The sequence below is a fragment of the Sminthopsis crassicaudata genome, chromosome 1, assembly GCF_048593235.1.
Source record: "Sminthopsis crassicaudata isolate SCR6 chromosome 1, ASM4859323v1, whole genome shotgun sequence".
Taxonomy (NCBI): Eukaryota; Metazoa; Chordata; class Mammalia; order Dasyuromorphia; family Dasyuridae; genus Sminthopsis; species Sminthopsis crassicaudata.
In genome coordinates this window covers 282,211,289-282,232,167 of record NC_133617.1, presented here as the reverse complement: position 1 = coordinate 282,232,167, position 20,879 = coordinate 282,211,289, and the positions used below count along the sequence as shown (strand labels likewise).

Here is a 20,879-nt window from a genome sequence, read left to right as displayed (position 1 = left end):
TAAATAGTATGGAATTGTGATCATTGTGGATTTTTAAAGCTCTGAGTTTCTATGGTTAATCATTCTAGGTTAAAACTTTTCCATGTAGAAGTGATACTAAGTGAAATAAGCAGAACCAGGAGATCATTGTACATGGCAACAAGAAGATTATATGTTGATCAATTCTGATGGACGTAGCTCTCTTCAACAGTGAGATGATTCAGACAGGTTCCAATGATCTTGTGATAAAAAGAACCAATTACACCCAGAGAGAGTATTGTGAGAACTAAATATGGTTCACAACATAGCATTCTCACTCTTTTTGTTGTTGTTTGCTTGCATTTTATTTTCTTTATTTGTTTTTTCGGTCTGATTTGATTTTTCTTGTGCAACAACATAATTGTATAAATATGTATGCATGTATTGGATTTGACATGTATTTCTACCGTGTTTAACATATATTGGACTACTTATCCAGGGAAGGAGGGGGGGAGGAAATTGGAGCACAAGGTTGTAAGGGTTGATGTTAAAGAATTATTTTGAAAAATAAAAAGTTTTAATTTTTTTTTTTAATCCATGTAAAGTAGGGTGCTAACACTTAATTTATCTCTAATGCCCCTTTTAACTCTAAATACCTGAAAGCAACTTACCATTATTTTTAAAAGGGCAATGCTCAGGAAGTTGGCCATGAGCATGGATTTCATTTTCAACCCTGCTCATCTGTGTCTCATATGATTTTGGGGAGGAAAGGAAGGAAACGGCCTTAAGGCATAAGTAGCTTGGCACTTATAAATTGATATATATATCAATTATAAATTGATAAGGAGAGGCACTTTACCTGCCATATCTTTAATAAGGGAACTTTTGGGAAGCTAATAGAAAGGTAATTGCATTGAAAAAATGACCACCTGAAATCAGCCTCCCTGAGAGCACTTATATTTCTGTGCTCTTGAAACTGAACCCTCCCATCTCTGTAGAACAGAATGTATGTAGAATTGCTAAATTTGAAGATTGGTTGTACAATTAAAATTTCTGGGTTTGGTTCAATAGAGAGAATAAAGGAGGAGTTTAACCAAATTATATGCTCAGATTGTTTCCTAGTATGGTGCAGTATTTTAGGAAGGACTTTAGCAAATCAGAATGTCCAGAAGAATGTAATTATGGTCAGTTGAAAAGACTAAAAATGTTTTTTAAAGTATTTTATTTTTCTAAATACATGCAAAGATAGTTTTCAACATTCACCTTTGCAAAGCCTTGTGTTATAAAATTTTCTCCTCCTGCAGTCTCACCCCTCTCCAAGACCAATACACAAATATGCCATTCTTCTAAACATATTTCCATATTTGTTGTGCAAAAAAAAAAAAATTGATCAATAGGGGAAAAAACATGAGATGGAAAAAAAGAACAAAAAAAAGCTGAAAATACTATGCTTTGATCCACTTTGAATCTCCATACATAGCTATTTCTCTGGATGTGGATGGCACTTTCCATCACAAGTCCATTGGAATTAAAAGAAAATAAAACAACAACAACAACAAAAACCAAGTCTAATGGAATTGCCTTGGAATCAACTCATTGTTGAGAAGGGCTAAAGAAACTAAAAATGTTTAACCTGGAAATGAGAACTTTGAGGTTTAACATCATCAGTATTTTTAGATATCTTAAAGGCTACCCTGGGCAAATTTAAGGGAAGCAGATTTGGATTTGGTGGCTATTTTTCTAATTCTTAGTGTCCTAAAAGTGGCATGGGAATAAAATATGAAGAAGATCTAACTCAAATAGAGTTTAGACTAGTAGCCCTCTGCGGTCCATTTTCTCTCTGATACTGGGATAAGACATTTGTACTTTCAGCAATTTAGTTATTTTAGACCTTAAATTACAGGAGAGAGTATGATCTTTTTATTAAAGTTTTAGAATCTGTATCAATCTATGACTTCTATAATATGTGGTAGCTTGTTTCTGCTTGTGTCAATATTAGGTGTATAAATTGCATTATTCTGTGGTTTCATTTGCTGCTGTCCAAGTATTTTACCTTTAACAGATGAACTGTATGTGTTGTTAGACCTTCCCCTTTGACATAGCCTGAAGAAAGTGATGCCCTTAGTCTTCTGAGATCTAAATAATGCTTGATAGTTTAATAACTAAAGGAATGTCCTATGAATGGTGCCTTTAAAAAGGTATGATTGTTACTTGCCAAGTCTAATGAGACCTAAGTGGCTTTATGCCATTTTTTTCCTTTTTTGTGATTGCCTTTCTGCTAACAAGTTGTCAGCCACTTTTGTGTTTGGGCTTTGCTGTTTTGCTACTCTTACTTCACTATTTACTTTTTTCTTCTCTCCTATCTCCTTTCCCCATTGCTTTTTTCATGCTTCTCAATTTTTTATATGCCAAGTGGCTTGAATTTTTTTTTTTTAGTCATTATCAGCCAGTCTTTGACCAGAAGTACACATAGTATAATATTTTGAATTTTCAGCTTTCCTGAGTTGTTTTTATTGGTGATGGGATTCCTTTTTTTTTTTTTTTTTAATGCTTCTTTGAAGCCAGAGGTGCTTTTTTTTTTCATCTTCTCTATTTGACACTATTATCAAATACTAATGTGTTTGAGTTGGCCAGAAATATAATATACATATTGAAAAAAATTTCCAAGTTGATAATTGATCATTTACATAGCACGGAAAGTTTGCAGAACATTTTTAAATACATATTGAAAAAAATTTCCAAGTTGATAATTGATCATTTACATAGCACGGAAAGTTTGCAGAACATTTTTATATACATTTCTCATTTGATCCACATATAGTCATGTGAAGGAAGAACTATAACTATTATTCCCATTTTTCTGATGAGGAAACTAAGACACAAAAAGGCTTAAGTGATTTTTTTTTCCTATGTTCCTATTTTAAATCTCAGGGGTGGGATTTTAACCCCTCTAGCCTCCCAACATAAGACTTTTTATCATCTGTCTTAGGCATACCATTACTCTTTCCTTTCCCTCCTAAACCTAACTGTTCAGAGTATGCTTGTCCTCTCTACTTTGGAGGCTAAGGTTGTACTTAGGGATTCTGAAATACAATGAGAAAAGCTGACAGTATATCCAAACTAAGTTGTGTACCAATATGGTGAAATATCTTACGATATTTCTGATATTTGATCCTTCTGATCAAAGTGTTAAGTAATGGAAAAATACAGGATTTGGAATTATTTCTGGGTTTTATTTCTAGCTCTGATAGTTATTAGTTGTATGACCCTAAATTTACCTCTAATTTAATTCTCTCATTTGAAATAGTTCATGATTTACAGATATAAATGTGAACTGCTATTAATCCTCTTCTCTCTTCCAATTTCTATTCAATAAGTAATCTATAATAAATCTGTTCCATTTGTAAGCCAAGAAATGTAAATGTGGTGGTTGGTAAACAAATTGTAATGGGAATGCCATAAAGTTTAAAAATGAGATTAGATTTCATGAAGAATTTGTGTGTCATCAGTCTCATAAAATCAAGCCTCAAAGGTTCTTTTTAGAACATAGTGGAAAGAATTTTGGACTTAGAAGTCTTAGAATCCTATCTCAGACAAACTCTGAGATCTAAAGTATGTCACTTAGCCTGGGAACCTATTTTCTCATCCAAAATAGGAATAATAATATGTCATGAAAGTGCTTGTAAATCTTTAAACATTATGTAAATGTGAAGTTGGCTATTTAACAATAATAATAATAATGTTCTATCTATAATAATATTTCATTGTATCATAGATTTAGACCTTGGAGCTCCAACTCCTTCATTTTATAAATGAGAAAATTGAGACTTGGTTAAAACCATTTTTTCTCATTACTAGCATTTTAATGTTGCTTGTCCTCATTTAATTTTAAGAATTGTACTTTATATTTCAAATATGTGTTATTTCAGCTTTATTGAGTATGTTGTAATGGATTTTAAAATTAGTCTTTTAACTTCAAATAATGGTTTGGGGGGTTGGTCATTTAATATCTCTGAGCTTTAGTTTCATCTTAAATGAGGACATTAATTTTTATAATGGTATCTAAGGACTTTTCCTCTAAATCCTTTGGTTTTTATGATTATTGTCAATTATCCTATAACTTTCCTTACTACTTAATTATGAGGGAATGTCATTGTTTTCACTAATTCCATAACACAAACTAATAAAAATTCCTATTATAAAATAAGACTAGTCAGGTTGAAAATAAAAAGTTTCAAAATAAATTTTAAGAGATGTGGAGGGCAGACAGGAAGAAAGATTCAGGAATTAGAAGAAAAGTTCAGAAAAAGGAAGGACTTAAAAGAAAAAGTTAACATTTGAGATATAACCAAATAGAGAACTCAAAAACACCATTTAAAAGTTACATGTGGTTTCTGCCTTTTTTTTTTTTCTCAGCCTATTTCTTATCAATTCTAGCCACATAAATATTTGCTGATTTAATAAAATTCACTTTTTCTGAGTTGGCATGTGACGGGAAAAGAAGTGGGTGTAAAGATAGGGAGAATAAGGATACTGTTTCCAAATGGAGAATTTTCTTTTGGAATTTTAGTGGATTCCGCTTAGTATAGAGAATAATGATTAGAATTTGAAAAATTCTCTTTGGAAGTTGTCTTCAAAGAAATACTTTTTTTATGTGAATATAAAAATAGCTGTATCATAACAGTGGGTAGAGAGCTAGCCTAGAAGCTAGGAAAATATGTATTCAAATCTGTCCTCTGCCACATAAAGTTTTTGTGGTCCTGGATAAGTCAAATAACCTTCTCTAAGCAGTTCTCTCAGACTTTAAGTTGGCAGAGAAGGTGCTATCCTGTATTGGTAAAGGGAGTTGTCATTTGGAAGTTCCTTAAGCTAATGAAACTACAAGTCCAGTCCCTATTCTCTTATGAAAATGTTTGAGATTTTTTTTGAAAACAGTTTATGATTTAAAAAAAAAAAGCATAGATCCAATTATATATTGCATTTTGTATGGTTGTAATACCTAACTTGGCCCTGACTTACTGAAAGGTTTAAAGTCTACTATTTGCCATTATGTTACAAGTCAATATTTCTAGGCATAAATGGGAAATTTGATTTGGATTTTGGTGTCCTTTAGAATCCTAAGTGTTAATGGAATTTTATTCTTTCTTAGGTCATGTTTACTGGTGACAATATTCCTGTACATCCTCATGTTTATAGCAATGGTCATATCTGTTTATCCATTCTAACAGAAGATTGGTCCCCAGCGCTCTCAGTGCAATCAGTTTGTCTTAGCATTATTAGCATGCTTTCCAGCTGCAAAGAAAAGGTAGGACTTTTCAGTATTATTCAAGATAATACCTCTGCTTTCAGATTAGGTAAATAAAATATTTTAATATATAATTAGTTTTTTAAAGAAGGAAATATATTTTTGATTATAAACTATAGGGAATGTTATTTTTCTATAGAGAAATAAATTGAAATTTCTTTATTTTTTACTTTGCCAAACTTTTTGCTCCAAGTCAGAAGTTAAATGGATTAGAATGTTTTGTTTTAAAAGCCTTTTTACTGGTGCTCTAGAATCATGATATTGAATTAATTTCCTTAAAATTTTCATAGAAGAGCAAAGTGTACAGAAAGTTTCCAAAAAGTCATGCCATATAGCTCCTCTCTCTCACCACATTTTCCTTCTTTCTACTACCCCAAATCCCTAGCTTCAATTCAGTTTTCCCAACTTCTTTCCACAATTCTTTATGGCTACAGAGGGAGAAAAACTCCTTTTATCCTGAACTTTTTTTCCCCCCCCTCAGGGAGAAAGGGGAAGGGTGGTTAAAGGAAAGGTTAGAAAGATATGGAGAAGTTAGAGCCCCTTTGGCCAGCAGCAACTACACATTATTTGAAACCTCCTTTTCTCTTCTCAGTCTCCCATTTGACTCATTAAGAGAAAATAACAAAAAAAAAATGCTAAAAGAAGAATCAGTGGGCTAATTAAGAAATTACATCTTGAAGACTTTCATAGTCAGAATGTCTCCCATCTCAATTTTTTGTGTTTCTAACTTATTTCTGCTTGAAGATAAGGGAACAATAGAATGTTCATAGATTTTTTTTTTCCATGTGTCCCACACAAATGGGGAGACTTACTTTACTTACAAACACACACACACACACACACACACACACTCACACACTTTTGTTTATATGAAAAAACAAGTTTTAGTCTTGTTAAAAAATTACGAATAGGTTTTTGTAGATTCTTTAAATTGTTCCACACTGCCTTTGTCTTTAAGATTTCTTTCTCCTTAAATTTTCAGATCACTCACTATGGTCTTTAAGACTAATAGCTTTCTCTTGCCTCTTCTAGAACTTTGCTCACATTTCTTATAATTTATTTTTTCCTTTACCAGTTAATAGAAATTGTTTTTTGAAAGATTAACAATGATCTTTTTTTTTTCTTCCAGTTTTCAACTTTAATTTCTCTTCAGCATATTACTATTGGCTACAACTTCTTTTTTGGGCTACAGAGATATGTCTTCCGTGTATAGCCATTCTTTAAGGGTGGCTATTTCCCATAATTCTGGCATTGGTCTTCTTTTCTTTCTTCTTTGAAGTCATTCATTCTCATGGATTCATCTTTCACTTGTATATTAATGACTTTAGAACTCTTCTCTCTAGTATGAAGTCTCTTAGGAGCACAGGTCCTCATCTTCTATGTCTCTAAGGCTTATCTATTTGGAGATTTCAGTAACTCAGCAGGTCCAAAACCAATTTAATGTTTCTTTGTTTTCCTCTTCATTATTTTTGTGAGTTCCATCACCATGCACTTAGTTCCTTACATTTAAAACCTTGCTTTGTTTGGGCTCTTTCTTCTTTCTTACCTCTTAAATATAATCAGTTTTGGTTAGAGTCCTGCATTTCTTGCTCATTCTGTTTATAGCTACCACTTTGATAAAGGCCATTGTGCTTAAGTATCCTTACTCTAGCAATACTACTATATGGTACAGTGCATCATGATATAGTCAATAGATCACTGACCTGTGAGTCAGAGACTTTGATTTAAATCTCACCTCTTATGCTTGCTATCTATGTAATCTGAGATATGAGATTTTTACCTCATTGGACCTCATTTTTCTCAGCTGCAAAATGGAGGTAAGGTGAGGGTTAGACTAGATAACTTCTGAGATCCCTTTCATTTCTAGATAAATATGCTCCTTATAATTTCTCTCTTCCATGTGAACTTATCATACATTCAAATCAGATGGGAATACTCTCTATTCTCTGGCCATATTCTGTAATCTCTTGCCTTGGTCCTTTTGTTCAGTGTTCTTTTTTCCAAAATATCTTCCATTCTTCTATTTACATATTGAATTGCCAACTCACATTTTAAATTCTAGCACAAAAGCCATTTCTTCCACAAAAACTTTCCTGATTTCCTCTTCTCTCTTATTCCCAGTTCTCTGCACCTTGGATGGTATCTTAACTTCATTGTCATTAACGTCAAGAAAAAATTATTTGTTTATTTATTTGTTTGTTTATTTTATAATTATAATATTTTTTGACATTACATATACTTAGGTAATTTTTTACAACATTATCCCGTGTACTCCCTTCTGTTCCGAATTTTTCCCCTCTTTCCCTCCCCCTCCCCTAGATGGCAGGCATTCCCATACATATTAAATATGTTATAGTATGTCCTAGGTACAATATATATGTGCAAAACCTAATTTTGTTCTTTTTGTTGTTGTTGCAAAAGAGAACCTGGGGAGAAAAACAAAAAATGTTAACAGTTTACACTCATTTCCCAGTGTTCCTTGTCTGGGTGTAGCTGATTCTGTCCATCATTGATCAATTGGAATTGGATTAGCTCTTCTCTGTTGAAGATATCCACGTCAAGAAATATTTAAAAGCTTATTTAGTATGTAAAATGAGAAGAGGCTACTAGATTTGGCAATTAAAAGATCTCTGGTAAAATTTAAAGACTGTTGGGAATGTGATTACAGAGATTTTAGAAGAGAATGATAGGAAAGGAAATGGAGATACTTATTGTAGATGGCTTTCTTTAAGGAGTTTAGCATAAGAAAGATAAGCTGTATAATTTATATGTAGCTAGTGGGAATGATCTCTGCTCAAATGAAGGTTGTTGTTTGTTTTAAAGAAAAATAAGGATAAGACAATATGTTTGTAGAAAGTATAAAAATAGCTAATACATAGGAAGAAATTAAAGATTGAGTGATAAATTCTCTGATGGAGATATGGGATCATAGGTACATGTATCATAGGTACATATTAGGGATATGTAAAAGTCTTGCTTTGCTGCAATGAAGGTCCCATTGAAATTGTGACATAAATTTGTAGTGTTTCAGGTAGCCTGGTTTCATGATTTCTCCAGCATTATTCAGGAGCATCAGTATATGATTGAAGACAGCCAATTGTAGGAATAATCTGAGGTTGGGATTTGACAAGGCATAGTGGGTGATAGGTTAAAGGGTACAGTGGATACTAGTTGAGATTATGTTTGTACCTCTCCATCATACTCATAGGTTTTGTAATTAATTTATTTGTATAATGTACTATGTGATCTCCTAGACAAGTTCATTTAGAGCTTATATCTTATCTTGCACTTCAGCACCTCAAAACAATACTTTACACATAGCACCCCAAGAGAATCACAGGATTTAAGTGTAGGGGCTTAAAGACTATGTAGAATACCAATATAGAATACCTGGCAGCGTTCAATGGAAAAACCTCTAATGAGAAGAGGACTATTATCTTTTGAGGCATGACCTTCCATTTTTGAATAGTACTAATTAACAGGAAGTTTTTCTCTTACATCAAACTGCTTTTGCAACTTCCATGTATTGCCCCTAGTTCTGTCCTCAGGAACGAAATAAAATAAATCTAATTCCTCTTGCATGTGATACTTCTAATATTTGAAAAAAGTTACCATGTCTTTTCCCACCAAACTCTTTTGCCCCTACAGCAAAAAAATAAAAAATAAATTCTTTCCCAGGCTAAACATCCCCATTTCCTTCAGCTGGCCCTGATATAGCAAGAACTTGAGGTTCTTTATCCGCCTGGTAATCCTCTTTATTAATTTTATTCTGAACCTGTGCTGCCCAAAATTGAGCACTGTACTTCAAATTCTATCACAAAATTGACTAGTTCAGATCAGTACTATCATCTTCATATCTGACAATTGTGTCCCTCTTGATGCAGACTTATCACATTGTCTGCTCTGTTGCAGCTTTTGAGTTTGCTACTCCCTAAAATCATCTAATCTTTTTCTGACAAATTTTGGTCTGAATTTACCTCCTTCATCTTATACTTGCCAAGTTGAAAGTTTGTTGTTTGTTTGTTTTTTCAAAACCCAGGCAAATAATTTTTAGTAGTTCCTTTTGGATATATTCCATTTCTGGTCAGGATCTTGTCATTTTTGTTTTGGATCAGAGCTTGGATATCCAATCTCTTGATACCATTTTTATAGTATTATTCTGTACTTTGATATCCATCTTTAGTTACCTGCCCTTTTTTCCAATTTTTTTATGTCATTTGAAAAATCTAATTGGTAAGTTTCTATGCTTCCATATCTATTTTTTTTTTTAGACCTTTTATCATTTCATTACTTTTTGTATCTTCAGAATCATAGTCTTAAGAAATTCCCAATCTTTTTGAATTGGATTCCCATTCCTCTTAGACTGAATTTTCATTTATGAGATCCAACATATTCTTTCTCCAAATTCTTTGAAATCTACCTCTTTGGCATAAGTTAAACTGCAGCTTTGTTACAAATACTAAGATTAGTCCTCCTTTCCCTCCACGATTTCTATCATCTCTGCCCTACCATTCATTTTCTTCTTTTGGTAACAATAAAATCCAGAATAGATTTTATTTTTTATTTGTTTATTTATTTTTAGTTTTTCTACCTTTCAAAGGATGCAATTATAATTAAGGCAAGTCTCAAAATTATCTGCTTTGCTTTTGGCATATATTTAAATAATTGAAGTCCCCCATCATGTCTCTTTGCAAAGCTTATGATCTGTGATCTATTTGTTGAACTCCCCAATTGTAATTCTTGACTAAATACCTTCATTTTCTACCTCTTAATCCAAATCTTAACCCTCTACAATGTTTCCCTCTGCAGTTCCTGGATTTCTTAATGTGGGTATATCTTCTAAAGAATACTCCACATTTCCCTTTACTCTTTTTTTTTTTTTTTTTTTTTTTTTTAAAGAAGTATATCCTCCCAGAGCTAAATTCCAGGTATAAATCTTCATTACTTATTAAACCACACTTGTACATTTCTATATAGACATTTGAAATCATGATTTATTAATAACTCTCCCCTTAGATTTTTATTTGCTGGAGCTTTGGGATATGTAAAAAGCTATTTACAGCTCTTTTCTATGTGAAGCTATTTACAGCTCTTTTCTATGTGATCTAGCCTTCTTGTTATACATGTGCAATTATTTGCCCCCCTGTTATGTTTCCAATGAAAAGTATTTTGATTTTATATCCAAAATTCTAGACAAATACATTATTTCTAGACTTTGTTAGATGCACTTGGTCATTCTTTTGCTTTAGGCTGTTCTTAACCAGCTTCTCCCTTCTCAAATCTCCCTTTCTTCTTCTGCTTTTCTTGGTTCTAGTGAGCAGCAGTGAAGAAAATATTATTTATATCCTCCTATGATCTTCAAGGTTTTCTTTTGTTTTGTCAAAGACTTTGTAATCTTTGGCATTTGTTTTTTTAGCTTCTGTCATCTCAATTGTGCTCAGGTGAAGCATCAGATACAACAGAAACTTCAGTGATATATTGGCTGTGTATTCCAGCAAAACTGTCATTACTTAGAGGTGATTGTGGCCTATAGTCAAAAAAACCTAAGTTCAAATGTGGCTTCAGACACTTATTGACACTAATCTTGGACACTTCAGTTTCCTCAATTGTAAAATAAGGATGATGCTAGCATATGATAGCATCTCTCTTGCAGAGTTATTATGAATATTATATAAGATATTTATAAAGTGCTTAATACAGACCTGGTACATATTAAGTACATAATAAACCAATCCTCTCTTTTCTTTTCTCACCTTTATATTATAATTTCTCACCTGAGAGCACTAGTAGATTGGCATCATAGTTATCTTAAGCACTTGCTTCTTCTAGAAGAATCTTCTCAATCATTCAATCTTTAAAATAGCCTTTAATTTGTTGATTAGTTCCAAGTGTTCACTGGTGGATCTTCTGATTCTCCTCTGCTTTTTCATATTGTTTTCAATCTCCTTTTTTTTTTTTTTTTTTTAAGGGAGTACCCCATTCTTTCTAATAGATAGAGAGTAGAGGATTCCTTGAATTCTTTTATTTTATTACTTCCCAAATTCCTTTTTACTTAAAGAGTTTTGCTTTTGAAGTTAACATATCCTTGGATGTAATACATATATTTCTACTATATTTAGTATATTTTGGACTATTTGCCATCCAGAAGAGGGCATGGGGGAAAGGAGGAAAAATTGGACCACAAGGTTTTGCAAGGGCTAATGTAAAAGAATTGTCCATGCATATGTTTTGAAAATTAAAAAGCTTTAATAAAAAAAAAGAAGAAAAAGAAATGAATATATTTTATGTGAGATAGCTGTCTGGCCAGTAGGAAATAATCAGCATATGCTGACGTGGTAGTTAATTACAAATACTTACCATCTAGTGTAAGGTTTTGAATAATAGAGGAAAGAGCAAGGAACAAAAACATCCTAATGAAAAAAACAAATGCTTTTGAGTCATCATTAAAATAAGGGATTAGACTAGCTATTTTCTAGGATTCCTTGCAGTTCTAATTTTCATGACATGGGAAATAGTGGTATATAAAGTTAAAAGAAATAATTGTGGGACCATTTGAATGAAGGTCTTTTGGGTTAAAGTCATTATTAGCTTGATAACTCAATGAACAATAGGGAGTCATAGTAAGCATTTAATAAGCTGATGTTGAAAAGCAAATTGTGGTAACATTTTATCTTCAAGAGGGAGCAGCCTGAGTATGGAAAGTGAAAAAAGAACAGGAAATCAAGTGAAATTTTAAGGGAAGACTAATATTTTGGTGACTATTTGGAATTATCTTTGAATTTTGCTTTCTTCTACCACTTTTACGGCTTTAAAATTTGGGGGGGTCAAGTTCATAAACCTGCCTGCTTTGTGCAAGTTACAATGCTAAATGTTGGGAGTGATGAAAAAATAAATAGTATAGTCCATTCCCTATAGTATAAGAAGGGAGATGGTTATGTGTACAAGAACATAGTAAGTACTGTACAAATAGCAATGAATTTGGAGTCAGAGCTAAACAACACCATATAAGCATGGGCAAGTTATTTTAACTTCTTTTATCCTTAAATTTCCACACATGTAAAATGAAATGATTGTACTATATGGACAAAGGACCCTTCCAGCTCTACATCTCTGATCCTATGATTCTCCAAAATATTTAATAATCACAAGTATTGGAGGAGGGGGAAAAGAGTACATGCTACTGGTTATGAAGAATCAAAGAAGGTTTCATAACAAATGAACTGGGCTTGACACATGAACTGGGCTTTCAGGATTTCAAAAGGCAGAAATGGGAGGAGGGAAAAGAGCATTCTGGGTACATAAGGGAGATGGAGTGTCAGCAAAGTCACAGAATTGGGAAAAGTTAAGCTGTATTTCCTAGTATTTCCTGAGCTAGCTTGACATTGAGGGAATAAAATAGGTACACAATATAAGCAAATATGAAAGATTTATAAAGCAATTTAGCATGACAGTTGTAGCTAGGAGGATCAGAAAAGGACTCTGTTAAGAAGGGGCACTGGAGCCAAGCTTTTAAGAAAGCAGGCATTCTAAGAGGAAAGGATGAATTCTATGATATAGTCATAGTGTTTGGAAGGTTTTGGAAGGTTGTTATATACCTGGAACAGCAAGTGGCTCAGTGTGGCTAACATGTGGAGTGCATGAAGGAGAGAATAGCATAAATATTAAAGACCAAATAGAAGAATTTCTGTTTTGTTCCAAAGAGCAATAAGGAGCCACTGGAGTTTTTTTTTTTTTGAGCAAGGAAGTGGCATGGAAAGACCTTTGCTGCCAAAACATAACTGGTAGCTGTGTGCAAGATGGATTCAAAAAGGGAGAGATTTAAGCAGGGAGGTCTATTGGAGTGGTCTAGGCAAGAGATGATGAAGATCTGAATTTGAACATTAGTCTTGCAAATAGAAAGAGAAAAATAATTGAATGGGAGAGATATTGGGAAGATAGAATTTAAAAGGTTTGGCTGTCAATTTGGCTAAAAGGGATGAGGCAGAAGGAAAAGTCAGAAGTGACTGCAAGATTTTAAACTTAGTTTCTCTGGGAGAATAGTAAATTGCTCTCACTAGAAAAAGGGTAGTTAGTAAGAGGAATGGCTTTGGGGGGAAAGATAATGAGTTCTATTTCAGATATGTTGAATTTGAGGTGCCAGCAAAACAACTCTTTAGAAGTGTCTAATAGGCAACAGGTTACATCTGCTCAGAAATGTTCCTGGGACTTCTAAGTTAGGGACATTTATTAACTGTTCAGAACTCAGGTGAGAGATCATCATTGCCATTAAAAACTAGAAAATAATGACCTATAGTTCATCCATCTTTGTCTAATCCGTGTTGTCTTCCTCAGCATTCATTTTACTCAATCATTTTACACACCATAATTAATCTTTCCTACTTGATTCTTTGGTATGACTTATACCAATAAGTTTATTTATTTATTTATTTTGGCCAAAATAATCTTTTCATGTCCTAGCTTGGACAGCTGATTAAGAATACAGTAACACACAGCTTAGTTGTAAATCATATTTCTGACATCATCAGATTTCTGGATGGTAGCCTCAAACTAAATAAAGCAAGATTTTTCAATATTCAAATACTTCTGCAGGTTCTGGGACCAAAACATTTTGCTCCTTAGGAGACACAATTGACCTCTTGCTCAGTCTTATTTACTTTCATTTAATACAGGCTTGTTAAGAAGATTGATTTTTCTGATACCTGTCTTCTTAGCAAATTGAAAGCACTAGGAAGAGTTTGGGCAGAAGGAAGGAAGAGAACTATTAGAGGAAGGCATCATAATAACAGATAGTGAAAGAAGGAAGAATAACTAAAGAGTAGGTAGAACTGATGTGTTTCAGGCCCAGGACATGATATTCATTATGGCTTCTCTACTAAGTCTAGGAAATGTGTATCATGGAATTATCAATAACAGTGAGCAAAATGTTGATATAGACTCAGTTTTGTTCTGAAATATTTTCAGGTTCCTACTTTCATTCCTATTTTTTCTATAATTATCTTGAATGGTAACCAATTACACATTCAACTTAGTATAATTGAGTGACTCATTTAACCTTTACTTTAGAATTTTCAAAGTTAGGGCAGATATTCTTCCTGTTTATGTTTTCACAATCCTACCCTTTAAAATCATCTTAAGTATCAAAGGAGATAAATATGACAATACTTTAAAAGTAAAACCATGCTGTGCTAATTCAAAAAGTGAGGTTATTTCTCATCTTTACTATTTTCTTCCTTATACTTACTTGTAAATGCACCATATTCTCCAAGTATGTTTTCCCATTTCTGATTGATGTCATGCAGAGCTATCATCTTTAACTTCATATAACAAGGGAAGACCTTGATTACCTGTTTCTCAAAATTTATAAGTATGTATACACATATATACATGCATATATGTATATAATATGTATATAGTTCCCTTATTAGCTTAGAAAAATTGATTTGACAGTGTGTCAAAATACGCAGTTTTTAACAGAAAATTATAGGTATACTATAGTATACTCAGTGATTACTCAGTGATTAATACTCTGTGATTAAATTGAAGCGATGAGGTGGTTGCTGTGAAAGAAGGGAGAAGAGCAGGAAGAACATTTTCCCATACTGGTTTTATTGCCCATAAATGTAATTTCCTCGAGTCTTGTAATTGTGGCTTTGAACTTGGACGGAATTCTTCTGATCAGTGTTAGTTAGGTTTTTCATGTTCATTTCTTCTTGAATTGCTCTTAGATTCACTATATCTCTTGTGACTTTTTTGCCTTTGCTAATTTCCCCCCAAATCCCAGGAGCATATGGCAGTTGCCACATGCCCTTGGTCTACCATATGGGGTTTTTTCTATATGGAAATCCCAGCATGGTCATTTTTTCCCTTTTCTTTTTATCATGAGCAACTTACTTCCCACTTACATATTAGAATAACACATTATGGAAGCTTTCCTGTCCTGTGACATATTCTTGTAAACATTACATTGTAGGACCACATGGATTTCAGTGCTTCTCAAATTTCTCAAATTCTTTGGATGGTTGAGTGCTTACTAAATTGTATTTTTGAAGGCATTAAGTATATTAAAAGGTTTTTTTTTTTTAAGAAAGATAAAATGATATCAGTTTTTTTACAAAAAGGCCATAAGAAATTCTTTGATTTCCTCCTTCATAGATGAATATGTGTATACACAACCATGTATGTGGTTGAAATCTGATTTTCCCTTTCATATTGACTCTTCTCTAGTGAATCTCTATCTCCATTCTAACCACAGAATACATGTAATCACATGTGACATTTAAACAATTTAGTTACCAATAGTATAATTTCCCAAAATAAAAAACTTTCTGTTCTTTTTGCTGTCCATTGATAAGATTTATAGACACATATTGATTTCATGTCCATTTCCTAAGCATTACATACATAGATTTTATATTTCTAAGGATTATTCAGAATATTTCACTTTTTTTTCTAGCTATTTATTTTATTCATTTAAACTTTCTGTTTTCAGAGGCGACCACCAGATAATTCTTTCTATGTAAGAACATGTAACAAGAATCCAAAGAAAACAAAGTGGTGGTATCATGGTAAGCATTCAATTTGAAATGACTTTTAGATATCTAAAATGCTGAAAGAAGAAGAATTATATTAAAGAAGGAAGTTAGTGGGAGGGGAACATATGCTAGCTTTTATGAACAAATAAAACACAAATAAAATGATGTGAGCATTTACCATATATACAAAAATAGAAGAAATCCCTCTAAATTTTTAATTCATATTAGAAGTAATGTTGGTGGGGAAAAAATTTTTGCTTTTATAAACAATACTAATTCCTTTTAGTATAAGTATTGATGTTATGTGTTTTCATTTGGTTAGAGATAGATTATTTCAGTAGGAAAAAAGTTATTTAAAATGATTAAATATAAGCTTTCTTTATCCAACTGCTTCCCTCAAGAATGATGCTTAGGTGTAGTATCTTCTAAATTATTTCTAATGTCCATAGCTCATAAGTATTTCCTGATTCTCTTTCTCTTTCAAGTTGATAGGATTGTGTTAATGTTTGAGTTGTTTTCTGTCTTACTTGTAGAAACTTATTTGCATTTAATATATGATAATCTATTTAAAATCTAGTATATGACTTTGTATTGTACTAGTTTTTTTATAACTTTTCTTTGTAGTACTATCCTTAATAAGCTAAAAAAGATTGAGAGTCTAGAATGAAAGTATTGAGAATTGTTTTATGTAAAAAATTGTTAAATCTTGATGTGCTTAGATGAATGAGACATTTTGTCAGAAGTAATAATATACTTAGATTTGTATCATACTATAAAGATTTACTAAGCATTTTCTTCCCATCTCTTTGAAGTAAAAAATTGTTTATTCCCATTTTGTGGGTGAGAAAACAGTTGCTGAGGGACAAGATAAGTATCCCAAAGAAGAGCCCCATGGCCTTTTCTCTTTCATTACATTTTGGGAAAAAACAAAAAAACAAAAAACAAAAAAAAAAAACTTTCCACGATGGTCTTCGTGTCTGTGCTTATTGGTTCTCACAGTTCTGTTTCACATTACATAAATGTCTCTTAGCTGGGCAGTGCTATCCATTGATTTTGGAAGAGAGAGAACTAATGACATTATTTTAAGCTTGTATCTTTTTTTGAGAGACAGTACAGTTTTCGTAGAGCCAGCCTATCCCATTTAAATAGTTAGACCAGAGACTCTTCAGGATGACATATTTGCCTCAAAAGGAGGATCTCATCATTTGGGATTAGACTATTATTGGTGTAAGTCGTTTTCAGTTGTGTCTGATTCTTTGTTGATCTCCCTTTCCTAGAAAACCACTGAAGTAGTTTGCCATTTATTTCTTCAGCTTATTTTGCAGATTAGGAAATTGAGGCTAATAGTTACCTTATATCATTTGCCTGGGGTGTAACAGCTAAAAAATGTCTGAGGCCAATTTTGTACTATTTCAGTACTAAGCCTTTATTGTGCATTAGTTAACCACAATTAGTGCTAAAATGTGTTGAGATTTTGTTGTAAAAATTATCTATAGATAATTACAAGGATATCAAAGTGGTGTGAAAGTTATGCCTGCTTTCCTGGACTTTATTGTCTTTCCTGTTTAGAAAGTAATTGTTGGGACAGCCTGATGGTACAATAGATGGAGTACCCACCCTGGAATTTGGAGGACCCAAGTTCAGATAGGTCCTCAGACACTAGCTATGTGACCCTGGGCAAGTCATTTCATCCCAAATACTTCCCCTCCCCCCCCAAAAAGAAAGTAATTGTTGATGTTTACCTAAAAGCTCTTTATATTTTACTTTTAGCCAATCATATTTAGTTTTTCATCTGCTTATGGTCACAGAACTACAGAATTGAAAGGGAGCAAAAAAAAGTTAGCTGTAATTAAGTTCTGATATCCCTGAGAACAATTTGTCCAGTGTCTGAAAATTTTCAGTGGCAAAAAAAATTATTCTTTTTAAGGTCACTTATAAGACTTTTGCATATCTCTAATGTCAACAAGTTCTTGAATTAAGTCAAAAATTTGCCTCCCATAACTTCTATCTATTGATACTACTTATTTCCTCTGGAGGCAAGTATCTTTCTTAAAACCTTCTCTTTAGGCTAAACAGTCATGATAACTGCAATAGATTTTTTTTTTTAATGCCATAATACACTGCTCTTTACTTGCTGCAGGTTATTAATGCCTCTTATTAAATATAGTGTCAAGAATTGTATACTTTATTCCAGATGTGATCTGACCAGGGCAGAGTACAGTGAGGCTGTTATAAGTTTATTTAACATTTATATAACAGTTTAAACTTTTATAAATCATCTCTTAATAATCTTTCCTCTGGGCATTATAATTTTAACGCAGAGGAATTAGCTGCTTTGACTGTTATATCACTCTCATTGAGCTTTCAGTTTGGCAAACCCCTTAGATTTTTTTTCTCATGTAACTTTCTTTTTCAGGCACATTTTTCCTAGAATCTTTGAAGCCAATATATAGGACTTAATTTTTATGCCAGTAATTTCATCTTTCAGTCTATCATTCCAACCAGTCCATCTGTTAGATCCTGATTATGTCAGACAGTCATGTATTAGCTAACATTTCAGCCCCATGTCATTTTTTCAAATTTTATAATCATGTCATTGATGTCTTCAAATTATTGTTTTTAAAAATATTGATGAAAACAGGGCCTTATACCTTATAACTTGTCTAAAAGACTCTGACATGTAGATACAAATCCATTAATCAGCACTCATTGGCTCTTTCAGTCTGTTTAGTTCCCAACTTGAGTTTTATGCAGTTTGTTTCTCTGTGCTTTTCAAAACAATTTCATAAGAAAATTAATAAATACTTTGCTGAAATCCAAATATATTGTGTCATTCTCACCCCACTCCCAACATTCTCCTGTCTTACAGGAAATGAGCCTTCTATAGTATGATTTGTTGTGGTTTTTGAATTTTTTTGTTGATGTCTTTTTTTTTTTTTTTAAATGTATTAGTCTGTTAATTGTATGTGGATAATTTTAAGTTTTATTGTGAAAAGTCATCAATACTAACATTCTGTTATTCAGAAGACAAAAAAGAGGTATATAGAAATTAATATTATGTATTTTAAAGTCTATATTAAATTGAACAGAGAAGAAATAAAATTTTCCTATTGGTCATGACTGAATGAATAAATCATAAGACATTTGTTTAGGGATTACTGTGTGCCAGGTACTATGCTAAGCAGCAGGAATAAAAAAGTATTTTTTTTTTTTAAAGAAATATTCTCATTTCCAGAAACTAACCCTAGGGATAGACAGTATTTGTTAGGGGGATGGTCACCAGAAAAGAGAGTTTTGTTTTTGTAACACACAAGAGAGGTTGGGAAGTGGGGTGAATTGGGAGCAGGGAGGAAGGTTCCCCAGCAAGAATAGGCAGAGAGAATAGATGGGGTGTGAAACTGAAACATGGGCCTATGTTCACGATAAACAAGTAGTTGTGCTGGGTCAATAGCATAGTTAGATAAATTGAATACATTCAGTTAATATTCAACAAAATTGAACCATAGAATAGGACTAAGCTCTATGCTAAGTACTGAAAATCAAAACAAAGACAAAAATAGTTTTTTTTTCCTCTCCTCAGAAAGTTTACAATCTAATTTGGTGGGAGAATGGGGATAGAGAATAAGCAAACAGCTATGTCCAACAAAGAATAGCATAAATTTGGTGGAAAAGGTGTTGAGTACTGGAAAATGCTCCTTGCAGAAGGTGTGGTTTTAATTAGAGATTTCAGGAAGCTGAGGAGGTCAGGAGATTTAAAAAAAAAAAAAAAAAGAGGAAGAACATTCCAGGCATGGAAGATAGCCATTGACAAAGTACAAAATTGTATTTTTAAATGATGAAATGTGTGTAAGGAAGAGAAAGAAGGCCAGAGTCACTGAAACATAGAGAGTAGGTATCAAAGAGTAAGACTAGAAAAGTAGAAAGGAACCAGTTTATAAAGGGCCTAAAAAGCCAAACAGAAGCATTTTATATTTCATCTTGGAGGTAATAGGGACCACTGGAGTTTACAAGAATAGCCTAAGACTTTGTTGGGTATTTTGCTAAAATCTAGGTAAACTGTATCTAAGCATACACTTTTGATCTCCTAGTCTTTAATAACTTTAGTTTAAAAAGAGAGAGAGAATATTAGCATTACTTAGATTATCTTTTGTTTTCTACTTCATTTTCAAATGTATTCCTACCATAATCCTTCCTCGGAAAGCTATCTTTTTCTTCTCTTCTCTTCTCTTCTCTTCTCTTCTCTTCTCTTCTCTTCTCTTCTCTTCTCTTCTCTTCTCTTCTCTTCTCTTCTCTTCTCTTCTCTTCTCTTCTCTTCTCTTCTCTTCTCTTCTCTTCTCTTCTCTTCTCTTCTCTTCTCTTCTCTTCTCTCTCTAAACAATAGCAACAAAATCTTAAAATATAGGGTGGGGAAAAGTGTGGAGTGGAAAGTAGCTCTGCAAAATTAATCAAATTCATAGTTCCTTTTTCCAAGTGGGACATTATTTTTTCTTTAGGCCCAAGCTTGGTCAGATGTTTACACAATTTTTTATTGTGGTATTACAGTTGCTTACTTGTACATTGTAGATACAATGTATAATTATCTTTTTCTGGATGATTCAATTACCATTATACCTTGAATATAATAATAATGCATTTGAAAATTTCTCCCAGAATCAGTCAGATTCACTATAGTACTCAAATAGTCATTCTTTTTTTAAGTTAATATTTTTCTAATTGCATGTAAAAACAATTTTAAACATTTATTTTTGAAAATTTTGAGTTCCAAATTTTTCCCCTCTTTTTTTTTTTCTTTTCCTAAAATGGTAAGCAATTTGATATAGGTTATATATGAGATATTCATCTTTTCACTTTTTTTGAAAACTCCAGGCATTTGTTCTTTTCTAATCCTGACATTATCCCTTCCTCTTGTTCTTTTTGTTTATTTTTTTAATAAGCAATAATAGTCTCAATGATATCTTTGAAATTAAATTTTGTCTTTTTTGCTGAGACTCTCTAGTTCACCTTGATTTGCTTTCATCATATATTATAAATTTTTTTGTTTGTTCCTAAGGACTCTCTACTGAATTTTGTTTTCTATTGCTATT

General features: G+C 32.6%; 1 protein-coding gene across 1 annotated transcript in view; it reads left to right on the top strand.

Annotated features, from left to right (window-relative positions):
• The window catches only part of UBE2W (ubiquitin conjugating enzyme E2 W), an 83,731-nt gene that overhangs the window by 57,014 nt on the left and 5,838 nt on the right, over positions 1 to 20,879 (top strand). The window contains exons 4-5 of the mRNA XM_074278890.1: positions 5,108 to 5,263; positions 15,753 to 15,828. Coding sequence (XP_074134991.1) covers positions 5,108 to 5,263; positions 15,753 to 15,828 — 232 coding nt within the window. The remainder of the gene's footprint in view (positions 1 to 5,107; positions 5,264 to 15,752; positions 15,829 to 20,879) is intronic.